At 43.8% G+C, this 23413-nt stretch overlaps 2 protein-coding genes across 2 annotated transcripts in view; one reads left to right on the top strand and one right to left on the bottom strand.

Annotated features, from left to right (window-relative positions):
- The window catches only part of C14H7orf50 (chromosome 14 C7orf50 homolog), a 94412-nt gene that overhangs the window by 17057 nt on the left and 53942 nt on the right, over window positions 1-23413 (top strand). The gene's annotated exons all lie outside the window — the stretch shown is intronic.
- Window positions 6390-14990, bottom strand: LOC134505085 (uncharacterized). Its single transcript, XM_063314612.1, has 2 exons — window positions 14773-14990; window positions 6390-7639 (listed from the first exon to the last, which is right to left on the bottom strand). The coding sequence occupies exon 2, from the start codon at window positions 7611-7613 to the stop codon at window positions 6597-6599; it is 1017 nt and encodes a 338-aa protein (XP_063170682.1). The 5' UTR covers window positions 7614-7639; window positions 14773-14990; the 3' UTR covers window positions 6390-6596.

The raw sequence follows: 23413 nt of genomic DNA, 5'->3' as shown, positions 1-23413 counted from the left end.
TTAATCCCTTTCTTCCCCCACCCTTCAGCTCAGTCCTAAGCTCTCTCAGGAAGGCAGATGTAAAGGAACATTCCACACGCAGTGACAATTTCAGGCATGCTGACTGCAAGGTCTTTTCCCCAGGACCCCCCTTCGGCCCACGCAGAACCCCCGACTAGGATCCACAGTTGCGCCACTTCTGCAGGTCCACTAAGGTCACCCCCAGTCTGGGCTATCCATAAAGAGGCCATCTGCTGGCTTTCTGGATTTTTGCAAGCTCTGACTGGTAACCGTCGGGTCCTGCGTTGACCCAGCTGCACTGTGTCCTTCATTGCAAATTGTGTCTAAAACTTGGGGGGGGGGCTATAAAAGCAATTTGGGGTACAAGAGGGAGGGGAAGCCCTGTGATGCTAAAAGAAAAAGTCCCAAATGCCGCTGGGTATCTCTTGCCCCTTAAGTTACCATTGCAATTTTCCATACCCAAGTTACAAAGTTTAAGACAAGAGTCAGATTAAAGATTGGGGGGGGGTGGAAAAAGCACCCCAAGTTCTATTTAACTGTTTGTCAGGATGAGAGAGAGTGGCCTTGGAAGCTTCAGCACCCTTTGAAGTTATCTTTCTCCTTACCTCTGTTTTAAAAGTGAGTTTTTTAGGCTGAGGAACGACACAAACAAATGCAATTGTGCATTTAATTTTAGCTTTCACAATGCCTATTGACCGAGCCCACTCCCCCTTCTACCTCCACCCTTTTGGGCTTCAGTTAAAACTTTCCTCCCCTGGCGGTGGTTCTAACTGTTAATGCAGATTCCAGAGAGGTAGCCATGAAGGTTATTGCTGTAAAAATAACAAGTGGTCTTGAGACAACTTCAAGGCTAACAAATGTATTATTGCGCAAGCTTTTGTTGACTAAGATCTATGAAAGCTTGGCCCTACTACATTTGTTAGTCTTGAAGGTGCCTCAAGACCATTTCTTTTGATTAATGCACTCTAGTTTCCATTATCTGTATCCATTATGGAGGAACCTTCATGTCCTCCATTCTTCTAGACAGATGGCTTTGAAGTTTCCTACTTTTTTGGAAATCCTTTTCTGTGTTCACCGGCCTGCCAGGAAATACTTTACTATGAAACCTCTGTTCTTTTTATAACATTCTGGACACATTCTGGAATGCACTATCTTGGCTTGTTGGATCTTACTGCTATCCCAGTTGAACTGTGGCCGCATCTAAAATGTCTTGGCCTGCTACACATTTTAGAAGAAAAATTAGTAATGGAAAGGACCCGAATTTCAGTACAGTTTGTACTGTTAACTTTTTTCTTGTTGAGATTCCTGACAAGCTTCTGAAGAATTCCAAGAGCCATTGTTTAGGGACACTGAAATATACAGCTTTCATACCTGTTTCACACCTGGGTGTAGAAGATGACAATTCGTGACGGTGCAGCTTTTTCCTAAAAGTTAATTGGTTTTACTTTTTAAATAAAACCCGTTAAGACAACAAAAATTAATGCATATCAAAGGTATAAATTGTGTCTGGTTAGAAAGTAAAGTTAAAATTTTGTAGCATGTCTTATTTATACTGCATCTTACATTTTTCATTCCTCAATTGTTAACCTTCTGCTCTACAAGGGGACTTTCTAAAATTCAATTTTTCAAGTCCAGCCATGTGTGTATTTTGCTCTATTTTATATATTCCATGTCTCTAGCAAGAATGGCTCTGCTGTTTGCACGAGTGGCCCCTTGGCCAACTCTCCAGATCTTCACTGTTGCTCAGGGGTGTCCAGAGGGTGTGGTCAAAAAAGTCAAAGAGGGCAGCTACAATGGAGCAATTGAAGTTCCACCTGTCTATTATGACTGTTGCAAATTTTCCTTCTGATATTGATATAACGAAATGCAGGGAAATAAGTCAGCAGCTCTGTTGTGGGAGGTCCACGTGGGCCAGTTAGCAATCTGGTGTGTCATATGTCTATTCTCATTTTCCAAGTTTTAGCATTTCTGAAGTGGAATCAGGAGCCACTTTCAAGCTCCTTGCCATGCATAGAAACCAGGAGACGGTGAGTTCTAGTCCTACCTTGGGCACAAAGCCAGCTGGGTGACTTGGGCCAGTCACTTTCTCTCAGCCCTGGGAAGGAGGCAATGGCAAACCACTTCTGAAAAACCTGGCCAAGAAAACTGCAGGGAGTTGTCCAGGCAGTCTCCGAGAATCGGACACGATTGAACGAATTTTAAAAAAAAAAAGTGTGAAGCATTAGACCTGCTCACTAGGTGTAGAATAGGAAGGAAGGACAATGTCATAGAGAGCAGGTATATTCAGGACTATACTGGAGAAGGAAGGCTGCTGGGGGACCCCCCCCCCCTTTGATGCTTTGCCACATATTCACTTAATGCTGCTGTTGTGACTGGTTTTGTGTCCCCCAGTGGTGGTTCCCTACCCCACTGTCCTAATAGCCAGGAACCACGCTGAGACAAGGAATAGGTCTCTAGTGTTTTATTACTGCTACATAACAGAGAATCCTAACACACTGAAGAAGCGTGGGAAAACCCAGACATATAAACCCCAAAGACTAAGGCGGGCCCGATCTGTGTCTCTTTGAATGGCCACCTAATTCCTCAGTGCTACGCATGCGCTTTACAGCCTGGATGGGAGCCCCTTCCTGCTCGCCATCCTCACTCATGACACCCACGGGTTGAAGGCGCCAGCTCCTGCAGGCAGTGGCCAGTTGCTGAGATGCTCAGAGCAGATGTTCTTTGGTGTGCTGACATTAAGATTGTGTGTCCTTGCACCAGGCCATGCTGGGCAGGGCGGCTCCTCTTTCTGGATGCTCCCCCCGCCCCCCCAAACCTTTATGCCTTAAAAGTAAGAGCAAAGACCTGTATTTTCACCCAGACCTGTAGGAACTTGTGATGAATAGCTACTATTGAGTTTTTCCTCCCGCACCCCACTGTTTTAATGAGGATATATTTTATGTGGCTTTACAATATAACATAACATCTAATTGGCAATAGTGATGGATACAGAACATAATACCCTGCTTGTTCTGAGTGCAGATAACAGTTGCAGCTGATCTCTAGGCCCACTGAAATTTAAGCCACGGCTTCCCAGATATTTATGCTCCAGACGCTACAGGAAGAACGGGGTATTAAAAGCACATAGGCTCCAGGTAGAGAGCTTAATGTTAGCTCCATGTGCTATCGCTGTACTCAGTCTAGTAATTCTCACTCATCTTAGTTTGGATATGGGAGATATTTTTTTCCCATTTAGCTTATGGGTTACTATAATTGCATTTCCTTAATTGCTGCAGGAAAAAGGCCTGGCGTTTTTGAATTGTGGGCAGCTCCTTCATGTCTTTTTTTTTTCCCCCCATGACAAGGAACAAACATCTGAATGCTAAGAAGCTTCTCACATCCTGTTTGTGCTTGCTAGAAAAATGGCTTTTGGGTGTGTGTGACCACTGAAGAACCATGTCGATTGATTCAGAGTTAAACTTCGCCAAAAAGAGTCCCTTGTGGGAGATGGGCGGTGATAAATTTGATTAATAAATAAAATAAATAAAAAACGCTTGTGTCTTATTTTTAAGCCTGTTGGCACGCATGGAAGCCCATTGTTTGTGCTCTGTCGTGAACGATAGCAAAGCAGGAGTTATGCACGAGCTTAATTCCAGCTGGGACCTCAGGGTAGGAGGAGCCTGTTTCATTCCTGCCATGTAAATTTTTATTTTTATTTGACCTGTATCAGAAATTCTAACCCGTGAGCCACAGCCTCCTTAACAGTATTTGTAATACATGCCCTTGCTAGTTGCTTGAGTCCCAATGACATCTCAGAAGGAGAGGCAGGATTTTGCTAATTGAACAAACTTTAGCTACATTTTTTTAAGGAGTTTTTAGAGATCCAGGCCCCCTCCTGGCCTACGTACTTACTACATCACAAACCTAAGATCGTCACACGCATGAGATTTTACAACCTTTTGCTCTGCAGGTCTGCTTGCAATGCTGATGATGGGGAATTTGGGGAGCTTTGAATAATCCCAATTTCTCTGGAGGACAACAGGTTTTGGGGAAAACCACGTTATGTGGCACGCGCAGGATAGATTTTATGTGATCATGCGCAGGAATAGCTTTAGCGTAACCAATTTTTAAATTGTGTCTTGGGATGCGAGGCTAGTAATTATGGTAATTAATTAATGAATACTTGTGTAGTGTTATAGTATATGCTAGTATAGTAGTTAATTAATGCTAGTGATTATAATGAATTAATATGTAGTATACATTGTCCCTGTTCATAAAACTTTACAGAGGAGCAAAAGGCAAAATGGAAAATTACTGCTTAAAAGCTGGTGCTAAGGATGCTCGTCAGGATGAACAGGAGCAAGTGGAATTAGATTTGTTTGGACTGCATTTTAGCTGGGGCTGAGGAAAGATGTCAGTTTTTCAATTTGTGGAAAATCCAAAGCTTAAATCCATTTGTCCCACAAGAGTCCTGATGGGGTTAGGAATTTAAAGGATTCATTCTAACTTTTATTTTTTGGTAACCAAAGTTAAAATTCTGGGGGTTTTTTTCCCATGGGGGGGGGAACACGTGTTTTTTCTGTGTGTGTGTGTGTGTTTTCTAATAGTGCACAGGTCTGCAGTAAGGATTGTGTCCACTGGTTCTACAATATTTACCGAATTATTTAGGGTACAAAGTGCGGGGAGAGAAGAGCGAATGAACGTAGAAGCCAGCCAAAGTCTGCAATAAAAAGGAAGGTTTTGATCCCTTTATTCTGTGGCTCACATTTTTAGCTGTGTACTTACACTCAGCCTCATGTAAGTGATAGCATAATCTTCTCCCACAACTCTGAGCTGCATCTACCCTCAGCACAAGTACAAGTTGCCTGCAGCGTTGGATGGGAGTTACGGAGGGCACCAGGTTGAAGAAGGCTGATGCAGGGCCTTCCATGCCTTGTCTCCTGCTTACCCCTTGCAGTGCTGTTTATTGCTTTATTTAATGAAAGAGCTACAGGTAGTCCTCGCTTAACAACCAACAATTGGGACCAGAATTTCAGTTGCTAAGCAAAGCGGTCATCAAGTGAATCCAACCCAATTTTACAACCTTTTTTGCAGTGGTCGTTAAGCAAACCACGTGGTTGTTAAGTGAGTCGTGCAGTTCCTCACTGATTTTGCTTGCCAGAAGCCGGCCGAGAAGATCGAAAATGGTGATCATGTGACCATGGGACAGTCATAAATGCAAACTGGTTGCCAAGGACCCAAATCATGATCGCATAACCATGGGGACACTGTAGTGGTCATAAATGTGAGAACCCATCATATGTCTTTTTTTTTAGCACCGTCGTAAGTCCAAACCATCACTAAATGAATGGTTGTTAAGTGAGGACTACCTGTATTCTCCTTATCGCCTTTGGGGTTTTCTAGCCGTAACTCTTGGCATGCTTTCTGCACTCCTTCCACAATCGTTCTGAGGGAACTGAAGCACGTAGGGGGGTCCCAGGCTCCATGACCGTACCTCGTCCTTTTTTAGCAGCTTATTCCATCTTAGCGTGGTATTGGCCTTCATCGCATCGGCTGGGCCTTTTGCCAGAATTTAGCAAACACACCTAAGCTTGCTCTCATCACCGAAAATGAACTTTCAAGCCCGGGACCGGCTTTTTCTTTGTAAAAGCGAAGTGCTTCTCCTCGTCCCTCTGCAAACAAGCCTCTCCCTTTGCCGTGGACACAGCGCTACGGATTTTCCAGTCGTCAAGCTCTCAGCCACGAACCGGCGAGGGGTAGTGTCCTTTTGCAACGTGTAGTTAAGTTTCAGCCCCTTCTGCGGTGCTCTTTACTCCAAGCAACATCTGATCCAACACAGCTGCATGTACGTCTGTTTTTCAGGCGGCGTTGCTTGGCTTTCTACGTTGCAAAGCCTTTTTAGAAGCTTGCACGTTTCCCGGCGTTTGAAAGCTGGACTCTTTCGTAGGCTGGCTTAGCTGTATTTTTTTAAATTTATCAATACTAACTGAATGAAGGAACAGGGCTGTTTTTATGGGTTGGGGGGCATCGAGAGTTCCTGGTGGGGATTGACCCTTCTCAGTTGGGTGGTTTTAAAAGAGCGTGGTCATTCTTTGGGGCAGTGTTTCTCAACCTGAGCAGCTTTAAGACGGGTGGACTTCCACTCCCAGAATTCCCAACTCCCAGCAAAGCTGGCTGGGGAATTCTGGGAGTGGAAGTCCACCCGTCTTAAAGTTGCTCAGGTTGAGAAACACTGCTTCAGGGAATGGCCTTCCTCTTTCTGAGGCCCACCACCCCTTTTGTTGCACCCACGTTCATTCACTCCCTCTTACAGATCCTGAAAACAGCCCCTCTGTAAACTTCAGCCAGCCCCCTCCCAAAAAATTGATTGCGCAGAAATGAAGCTCAATTTGCTTAGTCTTCTGTCCATCGATCAGCACATAGGAACAAAACACCCGCACAGAAGGAGACGCGGGCGGCATTCTTGCGACGGTGGCCGTCAAAACCCCCTGCCAGAGAAAAACGTCAGTGGCCAAGTCTTACAGACAATGGAACAGGGAGACTTTCCGTTTCTCGCCATTTTGTAGATGTCAGCCGATAGCGCAGTTCCGTAAGGCTTCATATTTTGCAGAGTGATCTCAGCGGGATCTCATTTCAGAGGGTCCAGTTGGAGTTTCCTGAATTTCAAGAGACCTGTTGCTGTCCCGTCTCCTCCTGCAAACTCCGCTGAGATTTTTTATAGTATTCAGTAGAGTGGTCCTGTACGGGTGGTGCAGGCAGAGCAGGACCACCAAATTGAGGCAGATTTCACTGAACAACACCACCTCTGCAATATTCATGATCAACTCATTCTGAGGTGTGCCCACGTCTCCCTTTACCTTCAGGCTGGTCCTGAAGAGGATCATGATGTTATAAAACAGATGGCACACCAACGTGGTTGTCATGATCACCAAAACGGTGGAAAGAGGATGGCTGTTTTTCCTCGAGGGATGGGTCTTTTTAACCAATGCTAGAATAAAGCAGAGGAGCCCGGCCAAAGAGGGAGCACAGAACCCAAAAGTAAATTTAATCATCTCGTATTCAGGCCATGCGAACAAAGGATCCAGTTGGCAGTCTGTCTCTTTGTGGTAATTTTCTATGCCCAGCAGCGCACTCAGCATTAGCGCAGCGCAGGAGCTGCACATCAGTACAAATCCGACACACACCTTTGGGCTTTGGCATGCTTTGGTGACTAAAGCGTTCTGGGGTGGGTGTCTGCTGAGAAAAAGGCTAAGAACCATTAAGATGAGTAGGTACTGAGAACTGAAGTAACCCAGGTTGAAAAAGAACGACAGCGTCCCGCACGATATGTAGGATAGCTTGAGATAGGCGGGCCGCACAGCGACTGTAAGGGATAAAAGGATGAGGAGGATGTTGCTGACCGTCTGGGAGCAAAACAGGATATCTAATTTCTCTAGGGTGTGACTCCGGTAGTTCTTGATGCCGATCCCCAGGAGAAGGATGCCGGCCAGTAAACCAGCTGGCACAAAGAACGCGATGTATGCATGCATGACCCTTGAGATGACTTCTTGGGAGAATATAATCTCTTCAAAGTTGGTGGATGAATCTTTGCTCAGGGTTGGGTACTTGATCCACGTCATATTATGCGGGACCATTCTTGGGACTTTGGGCAGCGCCGACGCTGGAATGGAAGAGAGAAGGATTTTTAAAGGATGTCAAGTCACAAAAAAACCGGGGAAGTCTCACGCAAAGTCCTCTTTCCTGGGAGGAGGAATTTCAAGGTGTATTTCTAAAGCGTCCCCAATGAAAACAGCAGAGTTATATGCCATATCCAAAAGGGCAAGATTATTTGGAACAGTGTTTCCCAACCTCAGCTATGTTAAGATGTGTGGACTTCAACTCCCAGAATTTCCCAGCCAGCCATGCTGGCTGGGGAATTCTGGGAGTTGAAGTCCACCCATCTTAAAGTGGCCGAGGTTGGGAAACACTGATTTAGAAATATATAGCCAAGGCCCTCCTTGCTGCATGGAATCTATATTAATTGCGTTTCCAGCTTCAAGATGGATGCAAATGGCTTAATGTTTAAAATAAATAGGGCCTTACCAGAGCACCAGTCATAGGACAGCAATATGGGACATGGATCCTGGAGGAGTGACATTTGTCCACCTTTTCCCCCTGTTTCTGTGACCATCCTGAATTTACCACCCTAGAGTATCTTCACATTCCAGCGGTCCAAACGCTTTTCATACGGATCCTACCCTTCCAGGGCATGTAATCTGTGCTAAGTTTCCATGCTGACAGTTGGTATTTCAAAATAATAGGAAAAAATATATAAATCTACAATAATAGAATTTTAGCGTTACTCATAGGTCCCTACACCTGAGCTTCATCATGGAGCTATTAAGGTTTTTTTTATTTTATTTTAGGTAATTTATAAAAACCGAAAGCTTTTACCTGATTATGCTGTTAGTCGCTAACTGGATATATGCATATTTATGCTGATAGCCGTTATAAATTCCTAAAGTCAAGGGTTTCTTTGGGCGAAACGGGCCGAGAATAAGGGTAATAGCTCAATCACGCAGTGCCATGACGATTCTGTTACCCTGAAAAGGCATCCCATTTCCTTTTGAGCAAATAACAGGCAGTATAAAAGTATCCAGTAGCTGTTTGTTCTGCAGCAAATGGCTGCAATAAATGCAGAATGCCTCATTTTATAAGCCACCTAAAAGTGCTGTTGGTTCATTATCCAAAAGGTGATATTCATCTGCTTCGTTAGAAGAAATTGGTTGCCGATATTAGGTTTTATTTTGTTTTTTGTTTGTGCTTCAATAGAACAAGCGTTTTGCATTAACACCATATGGGGCTTTCCAGATAATCAATAGCGTATTTTACTAGTCAGTTCCACTCCCAAGCTCCATGCCAGCCATAGAAAAGGATTTTGAAAGCCTGCCCTTGAGAGGCAAGGTCTGTTTGTGTGCTACAATACATATGTCGCCATATCCGATAAGGCTGAAAGCATCTTCCCAAAAATCCCAGACCCCAAACAATGAAGCGTTAAAATAGAAACCGTCATAACCACAAAACAGAACAGCTGCCCCGGAGGAACTGCCAGCTTTGTCAGCATTGCCCTTTCAGTGTCTTTCTGTTTCATAACAAGCATTTTTAGCCTCTGCATCAGTTCCAAATCCAAAACAGGAGATTCTTCAGGTTTGCTCAGAGGCCTGCAGCCCTGATTTGTTCAGGCAGAGCCTAGCCATACAACGCATTTCAGAGAAACGGTGGGCTGCCCTCTTATCACAGGTTTCCGTACAATCTTGTCTAATAATGGGAGGAAGTGCCTGTATAAAGCTCACGTGCCGTTTGTTCTGTCACCGATCCTATGCTGCCCTTTAAGTTAACAACGTTAATTTAAGCTTTGGGCATTGAAGGACACCGATGAAGACCTCAGCTGCTTCAGGGCAGGGCTGTTGTGAGCAAAGCTTCTGCTTCTCACGGCGATCCACCACCAGGGCATGAAAAGAGTAGCCATCTGCACACACCTACCGCCTCTGAACGTGAAATGTTAACTTCAAAATAAGCCCTGTTCCACCCAGTGGGACTTAGTCAACATGCATCCTTGCACAGAATTGGGCTACAAGCATGTCAGCATTTAGAAACATCATTTTAGGCTAAAACGTGTCCAGCAAAAAATGCCTCTCATGGTGACTAAGGTCCTTCATAAAGAAGCAAGATCAGGAGCACAGATTTTCAGTCAACTAAATATGATCGTGTATGTTGGTCTTAATTGTCCTTGAAATCCCGCTTCTCTTATCCTCACAACAACCTTTTGTGGGGTGTTAGGATGAGGGTGAGCAGCCCAGGTTCTTCAACAAGGCCATCTGATGAGCTTTGCAGGAAATTGCCTTGGTACCTCCCCAGTCCTTGGCCAATGTTTTAGCTAATCTGACTTCCTCAATCTCCACCAAGCTTGGAGCCACCTTGGAGCAGTCCCTGGGGTTCCCCCCTTGCTCTGCTTCACAGGGTGAAATGCAAGGCATGGAGAGGTCATGGTAGAAGCTGGTTGGCGTCTGTGAAATGGTGGCTTCTGGTGTGGGTTTTCTTCCTAGTCAGGTTGAGTGTATCTGTCCCAGTAGCAGTGGCTGGTTTACTGTAGCTTCCATTGATAACAGCTTGAAATAAGATGGAGATTTGAGCAGCTTGCTAACATCAGAAAGGCAAAAGATGGTTAAACTCGATCTGTTTTTTGGGAAAGGAAACAACATGCAGCAAACACAAAGCCTTGTCTGTTCAGCTGACAGCAGTTTGCACAGCATTACGATTTTGATGTGATTTTCCATTCATCCATCAGTGTGAACTCTGCTGCATTAATGTGATTTGAACATAATGATCGTGGGTGAGTTGGTCATGGAAGCAAAAAATGCCAATAATTTAGTAACAGAAGAAAAGTGGTAGGAAGTGCCTACTTGCACAAGACTGGGTTGGCTGGTTATTATAACAACTACCACCACAAATGCAAACTACTTTAGAGTAGTTTTCCCCAACTTGCTGGCTCCCAAGATTAGTTTGACCATGTTCCCCAACATTCTCAGCCAGCCGGGAATTAAGGGAGCTGCTGTGTCACACGTCGAGCCCAGGCTGAGCTAAACAGTTGATAGGACTGCCCATAAGTTATTTTAGCAATCTCTAACAGCCAGCATGTGTTATAAGCCACTATTATCTGCATATTGCAGCAGGTGGGTTTGAGAGTTAAGGCTGAATGGTGACTTGCTGGGGAAGACTCGAATTGGGAACTTGACACCACTTAAAGTCGTCTTCAAGTTGAGTTCACTTCCGGGTGACTTAAAATAAATTGCAATTTTAGTGTAACGGTCACTGTCTTGCCAATGGTATGGAAGTGGTTTCCATTGCTTTTGATTTACATTTATGTATTTATTTATATAATTTGGATGCTGATAGACTCCAGTCAACTCTCGTTTTCTTCCAGGGTATTGGTGCAACTCGGCGTAGTTTTCTGAGATCAGCCAGTGTTGGCTAGGCGCTCCATCTAGTTGGGTTGCCTACTGATTTTATTTTATTTTATTTTATTTTATTTTATTTTATTTTATTTTATTTTATTTTATTTTATTTTATTTTATTTTATTTTATTTTATTTTATTATTTTATTTTATTTTATTTTATTTTATTTTATTTTATTTATTCAGTTTGTATGGCTGCCCATCTCAACAAGTGATTCAAGATTCTACTCAGATCTTGAATTGTCATGAAGTCCTTTCTGGATGTGTTAAGTTGCTGCAGAAAGAGAAAGGGAGGGGTTAGAGATTACCGTGCTGGGGGAGAACGTACTTTTCCTTCCACCTTTTTGTTTTTCATTTTTCACTTTCAGGTGCTCTTTGCTTTGATTGAACATCCTCTTTCTAATGGAACTGGCCCTCTCCTTGCAGGGACACCAGTCCCATCTCTGTTAGGAAAGATGACCGCTGTGATCTTGTGGGCGGTAAGGGCCAACCTGGTTGGCGCCCTAGAGACCTGGTAGGATGTTGAGGGAGGCGGGTTTTGGGTTTGCCCGCTGTCAGCCAATTATTCCACACAGGACTGTGCAGGTGAGGGAAGGTTTTTCAGTAACCCATGGGGACAGAGCTCCCTTTCAAGGCTACGTACCTTGTTCCGGATGGTTGGATGCAAATGGGGATTCAATCCTGCACACTAGTCGACCCATTCCCCAGTGGAGTTCCTGGTGGACCTGAGAAAAGTGTCTGGGAGGTATTGCAGAAACTCTGCAGATACCTGCAAATTCTGCAAGTTTCAAATTCCATTTTTGGGGAACTTCAGTATAGAAGAAGCCTTGATAGGTGAACATCGATAGATTTCAGTCTGATTATCATACAAACCACACATGAGACAGCTGGGTTTGGTTTCTGTCCTGGAGTAGAGGTGGCCTAGATCCAGGCACCCCAGAAGTATCGCCCTTGCCATTATGAGACTACAGCCCAATGAATGTGGGCTGTTGTAGCTCGTTCCCCTTGTAGACCTGATTAGGTTGGTCTGCCTCCAGAGCCTGATAGACCTGGCTGGATTCCAGGCAGTTCTGGCTGATGCCTTCTCAAATAGAAGTCCCCCTTTTCAGGGGAGATGAGCGCTGATGAAATTTGAAAAACGAATAAATAAACATGGTTGAGATTTGAAAAAAAATGAAGTGTTATGGGCATTTGATATCGGGTCTCTTGAATGCCCTGGTCTCATACTGGAGCCCCCCATGCTCTGTGATATACTCGCTGGCTGCGAGAGATACAAAGGCAGATGGTCGTGCTGGTCTCGAGGAAATCCACGTTGCGGTTAACAGAGATATCTCTCTTCCCTGGCTGCATCTATGGGAACTCTTAATGGTGCCGGGGGATAACTTGGCCTCTAGCAGTCCTCGCTGATGCCCTGGCACCTTTCTGCTGCAGTAAAGGACAGTATAGGAAGGCACAGAATCTTCCTAGCCCAAAGAGGTGTCCTGGATGCTCAACCCTATGGAACCAAAATATAAGTATTTGCTCAGCTAAGTACGCTTTCTAAAGGTTATTATTACACCAAGTGAGGAACTGTTCACTTCTGGCGGATCCTCTGCCCTTGGATTGTGATTTCATATTCATTCTGGAAGCCGCACTTTTTTTTGTTGTTGTTGTTTGGAAACGGAAAGCTTTCTATAAAAATATATAGCCAGAGAAAATTTTCCACTTCCCATCCCTCCCCTTGGGCGCCTCGCCCTGCATTCCTCTTTGACTCTCCGTCTCTTCTTGATTCACCACCAGACTGCTGGCCTGGAAATCAAGACAGATTTCAGAAGCCACTTGGGGGGCAGAAGGCTAATGAAATGAGCTGCATGTGAAAAACGGTTCCTTAACTGAGGATTATTAACTCTGGAGGAATTATGAACTTGAATGCATCCTACGGAATGTTGGCCTTAGAAGTTTAGGGTCTCCCAGGGTCTGCAGAGCACTTCAACCCTAGCAAAGATAACGTCACAGAAACTTAGACCGGGAGTTCAGTATGTAACTGAGAAAAGTTGCTTTTATCCTTTGAACAGGAAGAAGCTGTGAAGGCTTATGGTTAGTTTGGTGGTTCAGTTAGCATTACTCTTTGGGAAAAGAATATTTGATTTCTTTCTCTGATTACCTGGCCTCATAGCAGATTTTATGGCAGCAATTCACGGGATATTTGCATACAGCCGGTGCATTACGTTGCTTTATTTAGCAGCTTCTGTATGTAGAATTAATTGCTTTAGAAGGTTGACATTCCTTGGGGGAAAAAATGGAATTTATTCAGAATACAGTGGGGCAAGGCTATGCTTTTAAAGATATTTCCCATCTTTCATGAAGCCCTTCCAAGCTACCTAAACTGTGGGTGATTCTTTGTGTGTCTTGCACTTGAATCCGAGGATGCTGCAGATTATTCTGCGAAGCGTCCTAAAATGGGTTTACTTACACACAGCATCTCACCCTTGCCATTTTCTCACATCAACTGTGCTTTGCGCAGAATCAAACTCAGGAGCGTTAAGATTGCAATCAGGACACAGGAGATGACAGGCAAACAAGTTTTTCTGTAATTCCTGTCACCTTCATTGAAGACCTCCTGCTTTGTTTTGCAATTCAGTTGAAAGAGCATTTAATTCAGTTTTGGCAGATACTCTCTTACAATGTTCTCTTACAAGCCTTAAAAAGGTTTTCTCCTTTTTTTTTTTAAAGTAACTTTTTTTTAAACTTCCTTTCCCAGCTTCTTCCTAATCTTTTTCGCAATTCATGTTCTTCTTTCTTCATTCTCGCCACGTCCATATTTAATAGAGCCCTCTTCCGTCTTCTGCGATTACACAAGGCTCAGGCAGCGTTACGTTCTGGAATCTGGTTAATAACTTTTTCCTTCCTGCCAATAGATGGAGTCAGACTATTCTCGGCCACGCGCAAGAAGGACAGAAAATACAGCATTTGCGAGTCTTCCCAGAAGACTGAAATTATTTTCCTCTTATTTTTGTTTACCCCAAAGGCTCAGATCAGGAGACGTCAACTTAAGATTTGAAACGGGTGACTTGAAGCCTTTCAAGTCTCGTTACTGACTTAGGAATGATCGTTTTAGGAACCAAAACTGTTTTTTGTATAGGTTCTTCTCCCCCCACTTTTTTTTTTTTTTGAAACTTTGCTACAGAAAATAAAAGTTGCATTCACCCAAACAGCTTTGTGAATAACCAAAGATCTGCTGCTAGCAGCTCATTTTTATCAGGTGCCATTTTAAGCGCTCAGAGTAAATGCATTATCATTCTTGGCAGTAGATGCTTGAATAATTCTTCCTAGGTGAACTTAGGGCCGGGAGTCACAGAGGTAGAGAAATGGCAGTCTTTACACTAAATATGTAGGAAAGGCCATTTTTACAGAAACAGATTTAGAAACTGAGAACGGAAGAACGACGACAATGCTGCATTTGAGATCAGGGATGGGTGTAACTCCTGCTTCGTGCTCAAACGTTTTCACTTTAATAAAAGATTCGTTCCCTCGCCTCCCTCACTGAACAGTTGAAATCAAGCTTCTTGAGCATTCAGGAACTCCCTAACACTTCCTTTACACTTTGTAAAATTATTCTAACATAAATAGGAAAAAAAAAACCCTTTTGCTTTTTTACAGCATGGTTTTCCAGACGGGATATATATATTTTTGCAATTCAGTTTTCAACGTATTACAAAAGGGGAAGGAGGCCGGATACTGAGCGTTCGTTTTGCACAGTACTTTGGGTCGTTCACGGGACAAGAAAGATTTCTTATTTAAAACAAAGCCGATAACTTACCCGCAAATGAAAATGTTCTGAAGATGCGTGAGGCCAAAACTCCCTTTATGGTGAAATTGAAAGGTAACTGCTGTTCAACTGAAAATAATTTCCACTCTGCTACTTCCTGTAGCTGGTGACGTTTTCAATTACCAAGCTGTAAGGCTACAGAAAACCTACAGGCCTGTAGGCAGCAGGAGCTGGTCTTCACGTAATTCAAACCATGCACTTTTGTTGCCTCCATCACAGGCAAAAGGCTCAACCACGTGACTTCAAAGTTGACTTAAGCTGAGGGATATTTTGCTGCTCCAAAACAGAAAAGTAGTGTTTAGCTATATATTTCTGAGTGTGCGAGGCCATCCAGTGGCTTCTCTTTTAGAGAAAAAGCCCTTCTCTCTGTATACTCTACTTTTCAATATTTGAAATTTATTTATTTATTTATTTATTTTATTGATTGATTGATTGATCAAATTTAGCCACTGCCCATCTCCCCCAAAAGAGGGACTCTGGGCGGTTTACAATAAAATCAAGCGCAAAATTGTTGTTGTTGTTTATTCGTTCAGTCACTTCCGACTCTTCGTGACTTCATGGACCAGCCCACGCCAGAGCTTCCTGTCGGTCGTCAGCACCCCCAGCTCCCCCAGGGACGAGTCCGTCACCTCTAGAATGTCATCCATCCACCTTGCCCTTGGTCAGCCCCTCTTCCTTTTGCCCTCCACTCTCCCTAGCATCAGCATCTTCTCCAGGGTGTCCTGTCTTCTCATTCTGTGGCCAAAGTACTTCAGTTTTGCCTTTAGTATCATTCCCTCAAGTGAGCAGTCTGGCTTTATTTCCTGGAGGATGGACTGGTTTGACCTTCTTGCAGTCCGAGGCACTCTCAGAATTTTCCTCCAACACCACAGTTCAAAAGCATCGATCTTCCTTTGCTCAGCCTTCCTTATGGTCCAGCTCTCGCAGCCATATGTTACTACGGGGAACACCATTGCTTTAACTATGCAGGCCTTTGTTGTCAGTGTGATGTCTCTGCTCTTAACTATTTTATCGAGATTTGTCATTGCTCTTCTCCCAAGGATTAAGCGTCTTCTGATTTCCTGGCTGCAGTCAGCATCTGCAGTAATCTTCGCACCTAGAAATACAAAGTCTGTCACTGCCTCTGCGTTTTCTCCCTCTATTTGCCAGTTATCAATCAAGCTGGTTGCCATAATCTTGGTTTTTTTTGAGGTTTAGCTGCAAGCCAGCTTTTGCACTTTCTTCTTTCACCTTCATCATAAGGCTCCTCAGTTCCTCTTCGCTTTCAGCCATCAAAGTGGTATCATCTGCATATCTGAGACTGTTAATGTTTCTTCCAGCGATTTTAACCCCAGCCTTGGATTCCTCAAGCCCAGCATGTTGCATGTCGTGTTCTGCGTACAAGTTGAATAGGTAGGGTGAGAGGATACAGCCCTGCTGTACTCCTTTCCCAATCTTAAACCAGTCCGTTGTTCCGTGGTCTGTTCTTACTGTTGCTCCTTGGTCGTTATACAGATTCTTCAGGAGGCCAAGCGCAAAATATAACCATTAAAATCTCATAAAACAGTTATTATAAAATACAGTAAATAAATAGAATTATTTATTTACTGTATTTTATATTTCAATTCCATTTTCCAGGACTAGACATTTAGCTCTTGAAATGCCAACAGTGGCCTGTGTCAAAGAGCTAACTAGAGAAGGAATTGAAATCCTTGTCTTTGGTTGACCAAGGGTTATGTAGGACCTAGGCATACAAATAGTCCTGTTAAATGGTTGTTAACATTCATTTAGTGATTGTTCGGACTTACGACGGTGCTGAGGAAAACCGACTTGTGACCGGTCCTCAGAGTTATGACTGTCGCAGTGTCCCCACAGTCACATGATCACCATTTTCAGCCTTCCCAGCTGGCTTCTGGCAAGCAAAATCAATGGGGAACCACATGTGATGGAATGTGTCTATGAAGGAGGAGATGAATATGGTTGTCCCCTTGCTGCCCTGTTCTCAAGCCCGCCTCTCTGTTGCCACTTTCTGATGAAACTTCTCATCACAATTGCCTAGCCTGTAAACAAAACCCTGACTACCCCACATCTTGACCTTTTGGGTACTTGTCTAACAAGCCCTGATCTTCTTCTTTTGGTGCTTTGGAGACTCCCAAGTCAGTCTGAGAAGTGGCTTATGCACCCTTTTTTGCAACTCTCGAATCTCCTTCTCTGCCTTCCTCTTTTTCTGCACAGAGGGTAGAGCTAGTTTGCGCTGATGTGCAAGGGTAAGTTGGCCAAAGGGAAACATGCTAATATCTGCAAGGATTCCCGATGTGCCTTGAAGTGGCGCACGACTTTGGATCTTGATGGAACCCAGGAGGCTTCTAACGTCTTCAGATTTGCCGGTTAAGCCTGCTTCTTTGGTAAAGTCTCCTGAGCATCCCGCCATAAAAAGTCTCCTGTTCACCAGTCTCTTCCTGGCGTGTTCCTGCTGGAAATGTGCTGGCAGATGCCTCTGCCTTTCTGAACCATCCCGGGCTAGCCTAAATGCCTTGCAAACCCCAGCCCCAAACTTCGGGGATAACTGTAGAATAAAGGCAGTAGAATTGCCTTGGGTGGCATTCTCCAGTTAGCCACAAGGGGGAGCTTTTGCAGAAGGAACATCAATTTTTCTAGCTCCGAAGTGCTTTGCCAAGATGGAAAAAATTCATTCGGTGTTTTCCTCAGGAGGAATAAATATGGTTTGCAACACAGTTCTCTCCCTCCTCCCACAATTAGTTTCCTAGCTGAGCCTGGCTGGGAGGACAAAATCCTCTCTGAAATTCTGAATGACCGATCCCATCATCCCCAGCTAATGTTGCTTCGGATTATTGTGACCAAGCTGTGGCGAGCTTTTGGGCCTCCTATCTCCTTTTCTCCTTTGTGAGCAAAGAGAAGAGAAGGAAAACTTTTTTTTCCTTTAGCCCAAAGACAGTTTGTCTCATTTGCATACTTACCTACTGCGGTTTTGTCAGGCCCCAGGTAATTAAAAATGACCCAGATCAAACTTGGCTTGTTGTTCTGGCTTGTTACATGAAATGACTCAGCAGGAAGGTTTCTGAAAATGGAATTTTGACAAGACGCTGTTTGTCAGTGTGTGCGTGCGTGTGTGTGAATATCCACTTTTGCATGTGGTCTTCCTGGAACTGAATGTGCAACAGGGAATACCCTTTTTAAATCTGGAACTCAGGATTTTGACGCTCAGTGAAGTCAGTGCTGTTACAGGTGGAATTCTCGAGATACATCATCCTAATCTCCAGCTGGAAATACAAAGCTAGAATTTATGGGGGGGGGGGAATCCTGGGCTATGTTCATCTGTGCTAACCTTCCCATGGCTGCCGTTCCTATGATGTCCAATTTGAGCGTTTAGTGCATAGTTCACCCAGTGTTGGCTGTTCACATCCTGGAAATGTATCATTGGCCTCTGTCTAGAGCAGCATTTTTCAACCTCTGCAACTTTGAGAGGTGTGAACTCTGACGCCCACACCTTTTGAAGTTGCTGAGGTTGAGAAACGCTGCTCAAGAGCCTGTGCGCACCCCGTGCATGTTAATTCTTCACAAATGCAACAGAGGTTCGTGGATTTGGGTCTCAGGCTTTCCAAGCACAGCAGACGATTAGATGGCAAACCTTTCCTTTACTGCTGTGTCACACGGACCTGCCAAAATCTCAGTCGCGACTGGCAGTACGCCTCAATGCGTCCAGTGCCCTGGCAGTTGTTTCCTATAATTGACATGTGTTTACCATATTTAGCTGTTTTGTACAAAATATATGAAAGATGTGCAGATCGCTCAAATCTCCCAAAGAGTAAAACTAAACTGGTTAAACTTTTTTTTTTCCATTCCTGGAACAGAATGACACTGGGGTTGCCCTGCCTTTTTTTTCTTTTGCTAGAGGGAACATCCCTCTTTGGAATGTAACGTACCTACTCAGGAGGAGGCAGAGCTGTCTGACAGACGCACGCCTCTGCGACGCCTACTCAGAAAGATACATGCATCCTTCAACCTGCGAGGTGCAGAGCAGCTCCTTCTAGGTTTAAGGGTAATTGACTGAGTCCACTGGTTGAGCACCTCCCTATATCTTGCAGCCCTAAGCTTCTCGTCATGAGGATATCCAGACTCCGCTTCCGAGCAGAACATTTGCGTCCTCCTTGTCTGTATTCTGGTTCTGCAGAAGACCGAACCTTCAGTGCGTGTTGGGCATCCATGTCCCCCTGGCCTCGTCAAGTTCTGACAGGGTTTCCTTTCCCTGCTGTGGGTTCCTCTCTCTCACGTTGTCCACCCTTCTTGTCCTGTTTGATAGCCTCACATACTTCCCTTGGGCCTCCGATGGTTTAAAGGCCCCTTGCGTTATTCGACTTCTACTGGTAGAGAATTCTCTGTGGCGGGTTTTCCTTTCTCCATTTCTCTGTTTCTGTTCTTTTCAACACAGCAGAGCTCAGGGCAGCCAAGAGATGCAATTTCACACGGTCAACTGAAGTAGAATCCTCTTCATATTATATGTCTGTGTGTGTGTGTATCTTAAATATTTATCTTCCATCCATCCATCCATCCGTCCATATATATATCTTGTATTCCAAGTGGCTATCCCAGTAGCTTACAAAATAAATTCATACCTGTCCATTTAAAAGCCCTGAACTCAGTTCAAGCAGCAACATAAAAATAGCAGCTAAAACTTTTTTTTAAAGTCATATATATATATATATATATATATATATATATATATATATATATAATAGGGACGTGGTGGCGCTGCGGGTTAAACCGCTGAGCTGTCGATCGGAAGGTCGGCGGTTCGAAACCGCGCGGCGGGGTGAGCTCCCGTTGCTCGTCCCAGCTCCTGCACACCAAGCAGTTCGAAAACATGCAAATATGAGTAGATTAATTGGTACTGCTTCGGCGGGAAGGTAACGGCGTTCCGTGTGTCATGCTGGCCACATGACCCGGAAGTGTCCTATGGACAACGCCGGCTCCAAGGCTTTGAAACGGAGATGAGCACCGCCCCCTAGAGTCGGACACGACTGGACTTTACGTCAAGGGAAACCTTTACCTTTACCTATATATATATATTCCCATTGCAGATTGAGAGAGAATAATATAGGCGTCTAGTGTACATAGCTAGGGAGAGTGCTCAGTAATTTGGGCACTACTAAAGAAAGGGCCTTTCTCTCAAGTAATTTCCTAATTTTTTTTTCCTGGATTGGAGACCGGTGAGAAGAAGAATCTCTGAGAAAGATCTCAACTGACTGTTGAACAAGGTAATATTTCCATCTGTTGAGACTTCAGAAGTCAGTACCCCATTTCCAGAAGCAAGCAACTGCAGATGTTTAACCATTGTGGTCAGGATGGCTTCCACCCAGAAGATGTTCTTCTTAACTCTGTCGGTCTGTTGCAATCTTCTTAACCAACATTTGTGGGTTTTACAAAGACAGCCCCTTATAGCAGGGTTCCTCAACCTTGGCAACTCTAAGCTGTGCGGACTTCAACTCCCAGAATTCCCCAGCCAGCGCTGGCTGGGGAATTCTGGGAGTTGAAGTCCGCACAGCTTAGAGTTGCCAAGGTTGAGGAACCCTGCCTTATAGGATACTTAACAATTATATTATGTGGATGTTGCTTGAAGTTGGACAACTGTGGCCACTTTATACCAGAGAGATGGTTGTTCTTCTTGTTCTGCCTTCATTACTTAAATCCAAGAACACCAAGCAACTCTTGAAATGGTTCAATTGACCGGAACAATGACACAGATGACTCAGAAGTAAACAATTTATCAGTTTATTGATTTGACATAATTGCCTCCCCAGTTAAAAGGAGACCTACAAATCATACATCATTTAAAAAAAATACTATTCTGAAATAATACTGTTAATAACAGCACTCTTGTGCTGAATTTCTGTATGTATGACCAGATACAGTACTTTTTTATTGAGAAGTTTATTCTTCAACCACGATAAATCTGAATCTTAGAAAATAATTTAATAAATTCTTTTAAATGTTCTTTTTACATCAGTAGACTGTTTCTCTGCATACGTTCAGTGAGTAATGGCGAATACTTTTATTTACAGAAGTAACTGGAATCTTTCAGAGGTTGAAACAGAAGTGTCCTACATGTGATAAATAGAGTTCATAGAAGAACAGATTTCAAATCTTATCCCCTCAAATTCTGTATCTCCACTCCTTGATAGCATTTTCCTTACAACACAGCTCTTACTATTTGTATAAAAATTGCCTACTTGTTATCTCTTTAGAATGAACTCAAATTCTTGTTTGGGAAACGTTCCTAATTCAAAGTGTACGAAAGCAAATGCAGTTGGCATTTTAGACCTAAGAATAAATAAATATTGATGGTTTTGTGGAACATTATCTAGAAACCATATACTGGGAACCAATATTCATACTGGATTTTTTTTTTCTTCCCTGCAATACTGACTCAGTTTAAGTGGGAAAAGGCACACTTCCAGGGTAAGACGTGTTAGCAATGAGTAAGATTTCTGAAGAAGCATGCAAATGTTTTGAACTTGAGTGGCTTCAGATACAGGATATTAGCCATGTGTAGATTAAGTTACGTAAAGAATGAGCTGTTGGTTTCTTGTTTTGACAAAACATTGAATTGCCTTTTAACCTAGCAATACTTTGCTTTGGAGAGAGAAAGTTCCACTGGTGAATTTATATCCCGCATTAGTGACCTGCAAGAAATCCTACAGGAAACCTAGATCCAGATACTTAGCCCAGCCTGGAATAAATCAGAGACCTTGTCCTGTTTGCTCAACCCAAGGGGAAGAGTTGGAAGAAATGAACAACTATCCTTTTAAGGACACTTCCTTGAAAATAAATAATGGGACTCACTTCAGAATAAATATGATTAGGATTGCACGGTGATGTTTCAAGACATTTCAAGTAAGGGACTTAGTGAGCGGCGACATAAATTAATTGGGGCTGTGCCTGTGGGGTTTATAGGAGTTATAGTCTGATACCTCTGGAGAGCACAGGTTGGGAAGAATGGTATTCCAGTTCTTCTGATAGAACAGCGGTTCTTAAACTGGGGCAACGACCCCCCAGGAGGTAATTTGGACATATCCTGGGGGTAATGGAGCAATTGTAACTGTCCGTTGAGGATCCAGTCTGGGACTGCCGGTGCTGAGGCACTTGTATAAAACAACGGAATCTGGGCTTTTCTGTGGGGTTAATGATATTATCCAAGACCAGGAATAAGAGTAATTGGGTCAAACAGTTTAAGAATCACTGTGATAGAAGAACAGTTAAATATCATCTCTCTAAAGCAGGGTTTCTCAACATTGGCAGCTTGAAGATGTGTGGACTTCAACTCCCAGAATTCCCCAGCCAGCCTTGCTGGCTGGGGAATTCTGGGAGTTGAAGTCCACACATCTTCAAGCTGCCAACATTGAGAAACCCTGCTCTAAAGAGTTGCCAGCCCCAGATCCAATGGCTTAGAAGTACCTTCCACTATTCGTCTGGCAGATATTACCATGTAGTGGCATGCATGTGAAATAGCCCCAAGACTTTATAGTGCTTGCTTACAGGTGCAGTTAAAGTAAGGTGAGAATTGGGGCAACAGGCTTTTTCGTTTTAAAAAAAGTTGCTGCCAGAAGACTGGGGCAAAGACCCTGTTCCAACATGGAGTTGTGGGATCCTCTTTCCAAGGTTCCTGTTTTCCAGTTAGGAACTGAAACTAGAAGTCAACTGAACTTGAAGACCAAGTTTGCGACATAAATACTACATCAGACCTGGCTAATCCAAAGACTCCCTGCAGCCTGGCCAACATAAGGTCTATTGTTCTGTTCCTTACCTGAGGAGAGCCTTGGTAACTCCCTCAAGTAAATTAGGCTTTCTGGTAACTCCCTAGGCTAAATTAGCATCTATAACCTCCTGGTTCAACCCTCAACGCCTCTTACAGAAGTCTCGCCTGTTTGTTCTGCAAGCATTCTTTTCTGAGAACCTTGCATTGTCTCCCGGCAAAATGTCAGATTGAGCAAATAAATTGCATTATTTCAGCCTGGCAAAGTAGGCCAGCTACAAGTTCTGTAATCGAAAACTCCGGATCTCCTGAAGCTCCCCCACCCTCCCTGTATTGCTTACCCCGATTCTCCAACCTGGTGGCCTCCAGATGAATTGGGACTTCAGGTCTCATAATCCCTTTCAGCCAAGGAACGTGGAGAATATGCCTAGGAGGCAGTCATTTAAATGGAAAAGTAGCCTGGATGGAAACTGGTTTTGAGCAAAGCAGGTTGTAGACCTTGAGTATGGCAGGACAGCAAGCTAAATCTTGCACTAGTTTGTTGTTGAACAAAATAGGCAACCTGCTCTCTGTATTATTAATATTTTGATCCTATCATAGAATGCGGAGATGCAGTGGAATTTTGGTGCTCCGTATGGAATACCAAACACAAGACTGGTTTGGTAACAACCAACAAGGAGAGAGGAAAAAAATATACTGTGATCTGGAAGCCACCAGGTTGGAAGGGTCCTTTTACATACAGCATTCAATAAATTATTTTTAAAGACAGCCCACTGAGCGAGGGTGTGGAGAAGCAGGTGAAGAAGAAGGACCCACGTGTGGGAGAACCACAGATAGTTTCTGCATCTAGTAGGACTAGAGCAGTGTTTTTCAAACTCACCA

Source organism: Candoia aspera, chromosome 14 (assembly GCF_035149785.1).
Source record: "Candoia aspera isolate rCanAsp1 chromosome 14, rCanAsp1.hap2, whole genome shotgun sequence".
In the NCBI taxonomy this organism is placed as follows: domain Eukaryota; kingdom Metazoa; phylum Chordata; class Lepidosauria; order Squamata; family Boidae; genus Candoia; species Candoia aspera.
Note: the sequence above shows the minus strand (reverse complement) of the source record. Positions and strands in the feature narration are given on the sequence as shown.

What these genes read in the sequence shown, in the direction of transcription:
- LOC134505085 (XM_063314612.1), bottom strand. Translation starts at nt 7,613, where the DNA reads ATGGTCCCGCATAATATGACGTGGATCAAGTACCCAACCCTGAGCAAA.